Source organism: Brienomyrus brachyistius, unplaced genomic scaffold, assembly GCF_023856365.1.
Source record: "Brienomyrus brachyistius isolate T26 unplaced genomic scaffold, BBRACH_0.4 scaffold59, whole genome shotgun sequence".
Classification (NCBI taxonomy): Eukaryota; Metazoa; Chordata; class Actinopteri; order Osteoglossiformes; family Mormyridae; genus Brienomyrus; species Brienomyrus brachyistius.
This window is the reverse complement of record NW_026042334.1, coordinates 1,435,391-1,447,840: the sequence shown is the minus strand read 5'-3', so window position 1 is coordinate 1,447,840 and position 12,450 is coordinate 1,435,391. Positions and strand designations below refer to the sequence as shown.

At 49.9% G+C, this 12,450-nt stretch overlaps 1 protein-coding gene across 5 annotated transcripts in view; it reads right to left on the bottom strand.

The window, feature by feature from the left end:
* Positions 1–2,267: 2,267 nt before the first annotated feature.
* The window catches only part of ksr1b (kinase suppressor of ras 1b), a 34,981-nt gene continuing 24,798 nt past the window's right edge, over positions 2,268–12,450 (bottom strand). For 2 of the 5 annotated variants that reach the window (XM_049001497.1, XM_049001501.1), the window contains 17 exons: positions 11,566–11,713; positions 10,929–11,379; positions 10,202–10,392; positions 9,308–9,377; positions 9,123–9,206; positions 8,962–9,023; positions 8,582–8,688; positions 8,116–8,284; positions 7,800–7,841; positions 7,396–7,453; positions 7,146–7,212; positions 6,376–6,800; positions 6,029–6,125; positions 5,797–5,930; positions 5,496–5,627; positions 5,253–5,388; positions 3,614–5,003 (listed from right to left, as the gene is read on the bottom strand). In XM_049001497.1, coding sequence (XP_048857454.1) covers positions 4,857–5,003; positions 5,253–5,388; positions 5,496–5,627; positions 5,797–5,930; positions 6,029–6,125; positions 6,376–6,800; positions 7,146–7,212; positions 7,396–7,453; positions 7,800–7,841; positions 8,116–8,284; positions 8,582–8,688; positions 8,962–9,023; positions 9,123–9,206; positions 9,308–9,377; positions 10,202–10,392; positions 10,929–11,379; positions 11,566–11,713 — 2,520 coding nt within the window. In that variant the 3' untranslated portion in view covers positions 3,614–4,856. The other 3 variants (XM_049001499.1, XM_049001498.1, XM_049001500.1) reach the window with 3 other exon arrangements.

Here is a 12,450-nt window from a genome sequence, read left to right as displayed (position 1 = left end):
GCTCGGGAACGGAGATGATGGCCTCTACATTGGACTGAAGGGGAGAAATGCCCCCAGCAGACAGACGAAAGCCTACATATTCTATGGCTGGCACAGCAAAAACACACTTGTCAGCGTTAAGGGTGAGCTTATGCTTGGCCAGAGCTTCGAACACAGAGGTGATTGTCATGAGTGTCCATGGTTACACCATGTACCACCACATCATCGAGGAAAATGACTACACCTGGTATACCCGCCAGGACTGAGGCCATGATCTTTTGGAAAAAGGAGGGGGCAGAGCTAAGGCCAAAAGGCATCTTAGTGTAACGGAAAACACCCAGGTGTGTTACAAAGGCCGTGAGGTTTCTGCTCCCGTGGTGAAGGGACACCTGGAGATAGCCTTCTCTGAGGTCCAGCGTAGAAAACATTGTGGAGTCATGGAATTGCACTATGAGTTGCTCTAGTGTTGGTAATGGGTATCTGTCCGGGATTACTGATTTGTTGACCACGCGCAGATCCACGCAGACGCGCAGAGCACCGGATTTCTTTCGGACCACAACTAGATTAGACACCCATGGTGAAGCATCAACTGGTTCGATAATTCCGGCATCCAGCAGTCGCTGAAGTTCAGTGGAGATCCCGTCCCTGAAGGCTAGTGGAACGCAACGCAGTGGCTGAATTACCGGAGTCACCGAGGGGTCAATGAGTGGCTGATGGGCGAATGCTGAGAGGCAGCCCAGCCCTTCAAACAGGGGTGTCCAACAGCAGCAGTCAGGATGGCAGCGCCTCCTGTGTCTATTAGTGAAAATCCCAAAGCAGTCAGCAGTTCCAGCCCCATTAAGTTTGCCCCTCGGCATGCGATGTGGAAAATGAAGGAGGGCAACACCTTGGTGCCATAGCTAACCGTCACTTCAATGGAACCGAACAGATCAATTTTGGAATCCCAATAACCATGCAAGGTAGCAACGGGCTTGGACAATGGTAAGTCATGGAAGAAGGTATGGTACATATTAACGTTCAGTAGGGTGAAGACACACTCCATTTATATTGACTGTACAAGACTTGAATTTTATGGACCCCACCATCACCTGGTGTATTATGGTGATTGAGACCCGGGAAACGTGTCCGTCCAGCCTTGGGGGAGCTGAGTGACACATTTTAGCAAAATGATTTTTCTTCCACAGTTCCGGCTTGTTTGCTAGCAAGCAGGGTAGTCCTGTGCTCTGGTGGCATGTGATTTTGATCTACAATTGCCACATGACGGAAGCCGTTGTCGTAGTTGCGGCCTCCGTTATCTTGCAAGATGCATGACCGGGTCTAATGTTAAGTCTAATGTTAAGGAATGACAAGGAAATAAGGTCCAGGAACAAAGCAAGACAGGGAGCAAGAAGAAGCAAGGGAACAAAGCACAAACTCATACTACAGAACAGAATAACATCTAAACTTCCAACACAATGATCAACTCAGGAACTGAACTAAGGCAGGAATACAAACACAGAAGCCGAACCGAGTAACAACGAACAACTAATACAACTAATACAAAAGAAACACTAAGGAACAAAATCTACTAAAGACAAAAACAAAAGCAGCTGGATTTGGCTACAGGGTTTAGTAATCACACGCTCAGCCGACAGTCATGCAGCAGTGCAGGGAACTGGAGGAAACACAATAAGGACTTGGACATCAGGGAGGACTGGATGGACAGTGACACCTGCTGGCAAAATGGGGAGGAGGCACAAAAGCCTGGGACAGATGGGTGCTGACCCTGACACTTCCCAAGCTACCTCTGGCAATAAACTATGTTGTGTTAGATTTTGAATGCGTGAAGATACTGGAACCTTCTGCATGGGGTCAGAATTGTATGATGGACAGAAATACAGCTAAGAATTAAGAAGTATCTACTAAGTATTTACCAATCATGAACACAAAGAACTTAAACAATGTTCCGCTACAGTGTCAGAGACTTCAAAATTGCCAAGTTACGCACCAGGCAAGGTGATAGTGGTGGCCAACACCCTGTCACAAACACAAATAATAGCGGTAATTAGTGCAGTTGTTACTCGTATATGGTGGGGGTGGGGCATTGTATCGGCATTGTTTCAAAAAGGAGCACCTCCCTAGCAACAGACAAAGGGAGGTAACCTTCTTGTGTCAGACCCCTGAGATTCACAGGTTGTTCCTCGTCATTTCAGACTCGGGCCTCCGGTCAATGGGCTCCAACTTCCAGCATGGCTTCCTTTGGTCACAGACTGATGCTACCACCCATTTTAGAACAGAGGAGGACAGAGTCACGTGAGGAGACTTTATTGTCTTTCAAGAACGGAAACAAAACCTAGGTGTACAGTATGGCTGCCACATGCAATACAAAAATATGAATTCTTACATGACATAAAAAAAACATTGACCCATTCTAAAAAATGTATAATTTATGTTTAACTATTTTGTACATGGAAAAAATACATAAAGATCTGTACACTGCTGGGGAAGTTGTACCTATTTTAAAATGTTATGATGTTACAGTGAAATATAAAATGTTTATACAAATATTAAAAGAATTATGTTAGCTGTACATTAAATAAAACAATATTTATATATTTATAGATTTTCTCCAAAACTGCAAGAGTTAACCCCTAGTTATCCCAAACAGTACATTCAACCACGTGGTAGCCATTGGGTAATTGTAACAATCATGTGCCGATATGCAAACGCGCACACACTTACGCACACATACACACACAACACTAGTGCACAAGAGGTAATGAAAGAGGTAATAAAAAAAAAAACACACACACTGTCATGCCCACAAGTTGTAGTTGTTTTTTCCCACTTGCTATTAGTTTTTTAAATGGTTTTTAAATTGTGTATTTTAAAACACGTGTGCTCAGTGGCCTCCCATCATCTAACGGGGAGAGAACGCGCTCCACAGTCTCAAAAACAACAGCCCTGTGGACAAAACGCTGTATAACCAGACAGACCTCTTGGCACTGCGCTACACGTCCGCCAACTGCCTCGCTGCACTGGCGACTCCAACACAGGAAGAAACAGGAAGACAGGAAGTGCCCCCACCCCCGTAACATGTGACCAGGGGGCAGTATGCGGGCGAAGTGGGATTTGGTCAAAAATCCCCACGGAAAGATGAGTTTTATTGCCAAAAGCTTTCCATCAGTCTCGGCGCCACGGCCTGTCAGGAAGCCAGGCTTCGAATTGGAGCCGGTCCGATACTGCGTGGCTATCACACCCGGGAAGTTAAGAAGAAAGAAAAAGGTAAGCAAGGCCATTTGCTACAATTGGCAAAGTGAAGGCAGGATACAGAGGTAGGCTTGCAGCGGCTGAGAAAATGAACGTTAAACAGAACATTTATATGAATAAAGTGGCCGGCGTCAGCAGCTGAGAAGAAACCTAGCAGGAAAGGCTAATAAAAATTAACCAAACAAGTACTTAAAAACGAAAAAAATGTCTGTGCTGGTAAGGGGCTGAGACAAGGATTCCCAGAATCCACCTCCCCCTCCCCACCCCATGTAGATTCCCATCAGAAGCACTGCCTCTCTCTGCCAGCGATGCACAAGTCAGGTTTACAGCTTCAGGAGCGTGCCAGGCTCTGCCTGCGATTCGCGCTGCCGGCTACAACCTACATCGGGGCGGGATTGGAGACGGGGGGGGGGGGGGGGGGGGACAAAGACGGGAAGAGGAGGGAGAGAAAAAAAGAGAGGTGAAGGCGGAGGTTAGTGGGAAAGAATCAGGAGGTTAGTGACGGAGCGTTCAGAGCAACCGCATGTGAGGTGTTAACAGAAAGTTAGGGGGGAAATATGAGAAGTCTGAGAAAGGTCATAAGGTGGAGCTTTATCTGATTAAACGCCCGTTCAGGGGAATCAGAAGAGGAGTGTAACCAAACATACAGTAAAACGAGGAAAAGGAAAACCCAGAATCACACACTGTCACGTCACCGAGGCTGCAAATCCAAGGATGCTGGGTGGGACAGTTCGTGTGCTTCACTGCACAGAAACGGTGCCTTTCACACGCACTGCCCCCGCTACTCGCCGCACGCCGGGGGTCTTTAAAATAAGACTTTCTGTGAAAACAGAAACCATATCCAGAACCTTCGGTTCCGCTCAACTGTTCTTCCCCCATCTCCTTTTCTTTAGTGCCCGTCTTGGTGCCACCGGCCAGTCTGGCAAGAACTGCTCTTGGCATGCAGCCGCCCCGACGCGTGTGTGAAGCCGCTTGGAGATGCCTCCGGGAAGAGCAGGTCTGAAGCCGATGCTGGGCCAGGGTAAGTCGATTCACACATCCGTGGGTGTCACAGCACTGGGACAGAGTGGTTTATGTGGCACCAAACCCAATCTTAATCATAATAACAACAACTATAACGAAAAAGGTTTCACAGCTGTGTTTAAAAGTACAGTCGATTCCATTGCAGACTATCCATGGTACAAAAGACAAGAAAAACAGCACATCATAAAAGTTTCGGTTAAGTTTTAGTCGTCCCCACCCGCCCTCCGCCCCCCAAACAAAATTAAAATTCAGCAGAATGCAGCAGGACCTTTAACTAGTCCGTTACACGGTATCCGTCCGTTCAAAGAAAGACCATCTCTGTCCGTTCCTGGCGTAGAGTCGAGCAGATCATCAGCACTAAAGGCTTCAGGTACTGTACATCATACGACGTGGGGGGTGCCCACTTGGGATTTGGGGGTGGGGGGTCTTGGGGCATCCCGGTTTTTTCACGAGGAGCAGCCCCCACCCCAATCACCAATGACGGAAACATATATATGGCGACTCTCTGCTTGCGGTCCTGAATGGGCCGTGCACCCAAGACTACAGCACAACTGGGGCCGGGTGGGGGGTCTGCGTTCAGTGTCCAGTGTGTTGCCATCCCGCCTCTAGGATACATACTCTGCAGACTTCCAGAAGTGTCCCGGGTGCGAGAGCCGGCGGTTGAGTTTGGGCAGCCTCTCCAGCATGTCGGTGAGATGGCTGAAGCTGGGCCTGTCGCTATAATCGTAGGCCCAACAGGCGGAAAGGATCTCCTGGGGGGGGGTGGGGGACAGAACAGGTGGGCTGTCATTTAACACAGTTCGTTTTCACACCCGTGTGTACGTGTGAAATGCGTCTTCTGGCAGCGTGCTTCTTTCGCACGTCTGACAGATGCGAAACCGCGACTTGCGGTTGGGGACGGCGCCATCGCATACCAGCCGCTTCCCAGGAAGCCTCCCGCTCCACGCTGCTACTCTCCCCCCCTCAGACGCCCAACCCGGCCCATTGACCGGAGCTCTCACCGTGACTTCCTTGCCCATGCTGATCTCGGCCAACACCTTTTTGATGCCCGCTCCGCTGCCAACCAGCCAGATGGTGGCCTCTGCGGGCTGCTTGGTAATCGGCCAGTCCCGGGCCTGTAACTCGTACCAGATGGTGCTAGGAGACGCAAGCGGAGAGCCGGTCATCTCATTTTATCAAAGACAGAGCTTGCTGGATGTGAAGTCCTTAACATTATTTCAGAAACTATGGGCATCTGATCATACCCAAAGGCATAGACGTCGGCGGCGTTGGAAAACGGGAGACGGTCCTCGTCATTCCCCGGGCCCATCCGCTGCACAATCTCCGGGGCCAGGTAACAGATCCATCCATGGGGCAGTTTCAGCTCGTTTTCCCGCCTGGACATATGGACGCACGGACACACATGGACCACCCTCTCAAGGACTGATGCATTTCTTTGACCATTAGTCAGGGATACTACCGTAAAACACAATTTGCCACCTGTGGGTAGTGGCTACCATTTAGCATAGCGGTTCCGAACCAAAGAGGCCCAAAGCAAGTCCTCACCTTCCTTCCTGGACGACTCCCGATATCCCGAAGAGCCCAAAATCAGTGATGACCACCTTGTTAGTGTCATAAAACACATTCTTGGACTTGAGGTCCTTGTGGACGATTCCCTTGGCGTGAAGATAGCCCATTCCCTGAGGAATAAAAAGTACCGTCAGATGTCCTCCTTACAGAAATGAAAGGAGAAGATAAGAAAAAATTCTCTCTGTTACTGTATGGGCCAGTTGCTCACTTTCACAATTTCCTGAGCGATCTGCCTGGTCTTATTGATGTCCAGTGTATTTTTGGCGTCTCTCACGACAGAGTACAGTGTCCGTCCTTTACAGAAGCTGAGAAATAAACAGGGAGACGGTTTTGGTGACCAGACAGTTTTTTAATTCTTACTTTGCTTTGTTACTTGCCAGACATTTTTATTTAATACGAATCATTCCAAGTTGGCTACAATCCTAGCTATTCTTCCCCCAAGAATTACATCAGGAAAAGCTTATCCTGGGTCTTTAAGAACATACACCACCACCCCCCAAACAGCTACACCTATGTACCACACCTCTCAGTCCCCAAGCTGAGCCCCTCCCTCACCTGGTAATGATGGCCAGATGTGGAGGCGCCATGCAGGCCCCCATGAAGAGCACCACGTTCTCGTGCCGCGTCTGCCGATAGTTCATCACCTCCTTCTTGAAGAGCTTCAGGTGGTCCTGGTTGTTGCCGTCGATCTCTAGCAGCCGGATGGCCACCTCGCCGTGCCAGCGGCCCCGGTATACCTTGCCCCAGCGCCCCTTGCCAATGAGCTCGCCCAGTTCCAGCTGCTCAAACGGGATGTCCCACTCCTGTAGGTACACGCTGGTCTGGCTGGCCTTGCGCGAGATGGGGCCTTTCCACCGGCCGCCCCGTGAGCTGGGCAGGTCGTCCAGTTCATCTCCCTCACCTTCGCCCTCCGAGCTCTCTTTTTCCTGCCCCTCCCCATCCTCTCCTTGGTCTTCATCCTCGTCTGCCTCGTCCTCCCCCTGCGAGACAAGCACACCCACATACTGACCCACAGGAACTCTGCTATGGTTCTTCTGAAGCGTTTTCAGGATGGACACCTTCATAGAAGTCCACGACGAGGACGTATCATGAGCAAGATAACGTTTTCCGGCTTTCCGCTGATTCAGATACATAGTTTGGCTACAAACAGAGAAGCTGCCAGGAATTCTTGTAGGACTTGATTCTCGTTAAAACCTCAGCATTAATGCACTGAGCCCCTCCCCTCCCCACCCCACCCAGCTTCCTTCTGTGGCTTTATATCCCCCCAGGTCACAATCTCACCCAAATGCCACTCAATCACGCAATACACACACACACCCACCTACCCCTGCCGCAGCTTCTTCATGCTCCTCCAGCTGCAATCCGTGCTCATCTCCATGCTTCTCCGCCTCCCTGAGGAGGCAGGCGACAGGCTTTACAACAAGGCCTTCAGCCCTCGCCGGGCCTGGGAACTTCCAGTGCAGGTGTAATCACATGACCCCCCCCATTGCATGCACAAGAGATTTTTCACAAGAGAAGAATGTCTGAGGATTCCCATGAAAGACCAGACCAACAACACGAGGAGTCATGACTTACCCAGAGTCCAGATATCCCTCTGAATGTAAAGCTACAGATTGTGGTGAACTGGGGACATCTGTATGAGGATAAAGGTATTTTTGTAAATAAAAAGCATGTCAGCTATTCTACAAATATGCTGGCAGAATTCGCTTTAGCTAAGAGTGTGGAAAACACTGTACACCAGGCAAGACACAGGGTCAGACCGGGGATGTTGCTCACTTTCATTACTAGGGCGAGATCCCAGCTATGCAAGATGAACGCCAGCAGACCACACAGTGACAAGGAAGTGTCAAAGCATGCCAGTTTCATTTCAGAGAAGCAAACTCTGGTGTGGTTCTACAAACTGCCAACAGGTAGGAGGGGGGCAAGCCTTCACATTGATAAAAATATGGAGACCTTACATGGGCAGGACATGAACTCACCGGGGAAGACAAACTGCTGTCTGTGCTGAAAGTAGCAGGCGGCTTGAAAATAGATGGAGGTAAAAAAAAAAAAAAAAACACCATAGGGAAAGATAGAAAGAATGAGAGAGAGCGAGAGAAAATCAGATACCAGGTTAGAGAGGCAGTTAGTGACTCAGATTCCCACATTCCAGCAGCCCGCTGTATGGTTTATGTTAGTGCTGTTAAAGAGGATCAAGTGACAGAGCAGATACTCATCCGAGCTCAGCAAGGTGCCCCCCCCCCCTACAGGAGGAGAGCATGCAAAACATGGATGGGGGTGCTGGCAAGGACTCACCGGGAAAGTGGAAGCGGTTGTCACGGGAACCCTTGGGTGAAGGGTTGGGTGGAGGCGTGGCACTGGGGGGGTTGCTCTGCTGAAAGGCGGCAGGGGAGGAGGGGGTGGAGGAAGTGGTGGAGGAGGGGTTACTGCTGGAGTCCAGCTGGTTGTGAACTGGAGGGTGATCCTGAGGGAGAGAGGGACACACACCTCACTTACAAGCGGATAACGGAACAACCGAAAGGTCACATGGCCATTCTGTAAAGCAAAAAAAAAAAAAAACACTTCTCATATGCACCCAGTAGAGGGCGCTACCAGAAAGGTACAAGACGAACTTAATGTCCTGTGTTCAGAAACGACTACACAACAGTTATCAAACGCAAAACACTTTATGGATGATGAAATCTGAGGCTTTGTGACATTTCTTCTGTTGAATTCGCGTAGACCCGGTTTGTCATACGGGCCAGCAAACATAGGTGTTTACCTTTTTAAGCGTCTTTGGTAACGTTCCAAACTGTGGGGCGTCGGCAGGCCGGTCGGTAGGGTTGTTGATGTCTGACGGTACAGACTCCGTCCTCCGGATCTTTCGGACTAAATTGCAGCAGAAGGGGCTGGTATTATTAGCAAATCGGGTGATATTATCAAAATTCCTCTCTTTATTGATTTGTTTGTTAAGTTATTGAAGAATTACTGCATCCAATGCAGCTAGTTTACATGACAGCTTAACCCATGCAGACATCTCCCCACCAATTGATGAATCAATCAATTACATTACCAATATGCATACATTAATGGGTGTTTATATAAATTTTTTTGATTCTCAAGCATTGAAATTATGGTCGAAAAGAAAGCTTTTTGGCTTACATGAAATAATCGATATTTTGCAGGGAAGAGCGTCTTTTGTGCATTTGTTGTGGCACTTTAACCTGCAGAGATAGGAGCACCAATTAAGACACACAATGCTAGGACTGACATGATTGCTATCCAATCAGGGCCAACTAAGAACGGCACCGCCCACACTCTACCTGCAGTGTTTGCACTTGACGCCGAACATCATGTTCTTGTGGCAGACCTCACAAACCTTGGACAACCAGGACTTTGTGGAAAACCTTAAAAAGCAAGAGCGAGTTCAGGGGAGTGCGAGTATGAGAGGGCAGCACTGAAAAGGGTCCATGCAGTGTCTGCGACGAAACCTTCAGCTCCTCCTCACCTGTGGGTGACAGGCAGATCTATGTCTCTCCTCACGGGCTGCGGGGAACTCCTGTGTAGCAGCAGGTTATCTGAGGGGGTGGGCGAGGAGGACGCAGGGTTAAAGGTCAGTGGTCAGGGGTGAATGGCACACGACAGGAGGTCCAGAGAAACCAAGCAACTTGTCTAAGGAACCCCAAACGATGCTGCCTATTTTGCAAGCATTTTTTCCTTGCATGACAAATATAAAACTAATAAGTCTTTATTCAGTTGCCAGTTACAATAACATTAAAGTTTATATACGGTATTCCAGTTTCCAGTTTTGTACACTGGGGACTGTCCTCAGGGTGTGATATAATGTGTGCGTGTGCGTATATATGTGTGCGTGCGTGTGTGTATACAGTAATCAACCGTAATATCGTGATAACAGATGGACAAAGGAGACAACTTTTGTCATTTTCACGAACGGTGCCTATTTAAAGGCACACATGTCCCTTTCGAACAAAAGCCAAGCGAATCGAATCTCTTTCACGCCGGACCAGCTGTTCAGTGAGGCCGGATGGGGGTGTGCGCGCACAGTGCTGCGAACGGGCACACTGCCATTCCTTAAGTAACGCTTGGCCTCCAAACGTACAAGCACATAGGCAACGCCAATCCCCATGACTACATAAACCTGGGATCGCGACATCTGCCCAAGTACCCTGTGACAACACAGGCACACACTGAATTGGTATTTGCATACTTTTACATTTGATTAAAGAGCCTGCTTAGCACCAACATGAAAAAGCACATAGAACAAGGAAAAGAGCAACAACATGAGCAGTGCAGTTCTATGTCGCCATCGACATAGCGAATAGGGACGCAGTGGGGGTGTGTCCTGGATGGAAAGCAGCAGATATTTTAAGGACGCACTCACTTTTAACGATAAGGCGCTCCTCCAGGAGCGTGGGGGTGGCGGGCAGGGTGTAGGAGGCTGTATTAGGGGTGGAGATGGCCCCCGGGGTGCGGACAGAGAGCAGCGGAGAACGCGAGGGGGAGTCTTCGCACACAATGCCACTGCCGTTGATCTGCACCTTCAGCAAGAGCTTGTTCTTTTTCGTGCACCTGCTGAACGGGAGACCCCCATGCGACCATTTAAGCCCAAACGAACTGCAGTGTCTCCATCTCAGCCGGACTAACTGTCTGCCAGCTTTCGATCAGAACACCTGAACGGTCACAGGGTTGTTGTTGTGTTTTTGTAAAGCAAAATACAGCTTGTTATGTGCACCCAGTTAGGGGCCCTACCAGAATAGTATAGGGTCACTACCCAGTTAAGTTTCACAGGTCTAGAATCTGGAAGGACGTGGGGCAGTGTACAGTCGAAGCAAGACAGCAGCTCGCTACAAAGCACCCACACACACACACACACACACACACACACACACACACACACACACACACACACTCCATGGGCTGAATCTGAACCCATGACTGTCAAAGGTAATGTCACTACAAACAGCACCAACAAGGAGACCATCTATTGACAGTGTAAGTTCTGGAAATATCCAAGTTTACACGAGTGGGGGGGGGGGAATCGAACAGTTATACTGGCTCAGACGGGTCCAACCTGCGATTCAGAGACGCCTGACTTCCAGGTGACCTACTTGTTAGCGACCGGCTCCTCGATGCGGTTTCCCAGCTGCGACTCGTGACTCCGGCTACGTGTGAGCGTGATGTTTGGCAGCAAGTGCAGCAGCTTGCGGGATGGGGCCGGCGGCGTGCGGGGGGGCTTCAGCTGGGGCCGCCTCTTGGATGGTGGGGTGATGGGTGGCGTGGCGATTTGGCCAAAGGCACGGGGCATTCTGGGGGAGGGCAGGAAGGCGTCGAGCTGACCGTCGGCATAGGATTGAGGTCCCAGGCTGTCAGACACAAATCGGAGCTGGGGGCCAGGGTTGAAGGGCGGAGAAGGGGTGGAGCCAGCAGGGCGAGCCAGAGGGGAGGGGCTATGGGGCCGCAGGAACCCCACGGGGCACGACAGTTGGTCGGTGGAAACCGAGGTGCCGCTGTCTCTTCGCAAAGACTCCATCCACAGACCATCGTCTCTAAGCTCCCCTCCTGTGGGAGTCAAACGAACGAGTCACGCTCAGAACCGCACGATGCCTCGCTGCGACCTGTCACTGCACGAGTAATACAGCGTTACCTCATGACACAGCTTCCTGCGAACAGCACTGGTCACATTTCCTGCAGGAAGTGACTCAGGCACAGATCATCACACAGCAGAGACCCCCCCCCAGCACAGACCTGTTTCAGCGGCGCTCTTCAGACAGGAGAGGGCAGCAGTGATCCGGGAGCACTCCTCTGCGCTGGAGCCGAGCTTCCTCATTGTGTCACGCACCTGGGATCCGGACATCTGCAGCAGGGTGTCCAGGGACAGTTTCCCTGACACAGCCTTAGGGGAGAGGAAGGGGGGAAGTTTTAGGCAAGATGAGGTCAGAGTTGGCCAACTAATGGAATAACTGGCAAAGACTATACCAGTAAACACCAGAAACCCAGATATAATTAATGACAGGCACAAGCAGCATGTTGCCACTTTCCTTTTAAACGTTACTTATTTGAGCAAAATGAAGAAGACCTGAAGTCTGATATTCACATGCAAGCATGAAAACTGGGAAGGGAATGCGTTTGGATTGGGGAAGTGCATCAGAGCACTGGGGAGAACTTGGATCCCAGCTACACGTTGAGTAAGGGAGGCGCACCAATGCTACCTGTCCGGCCTCCACCCCCCCAAAGACAGGAAACATCCCCAAAACTTCGCACTTATGTCCATAAATCTTTTCCAGAGCGTTTATTTTTAAGAATCATCTATCAAATACACAATGGAAGCTGTTGTTGTTATTCGCGCATAGTTCATATGCAGAGAGCTATGATGACAGCGAGTCAGCACAGGTACGCCCAGCTCAGCCCGACCCAGACCAGCTGGGCCGCTTCAACACCCAGCACTGAGCAGCAAGAAATTACATCAGCATGACGGGGGAAGGGAAGCGGCAAAGGAGCAGCCACTTCAGCGGGACGCCCTAAACCGGCCATTGGAGCACTGAGGAAATGAGGAAAACATGACTTAAACAGGAGATTTACAGTTATACAACCTGACTGCGATTGGTTTCTTCCTCTCTCTGGCCCACAAAG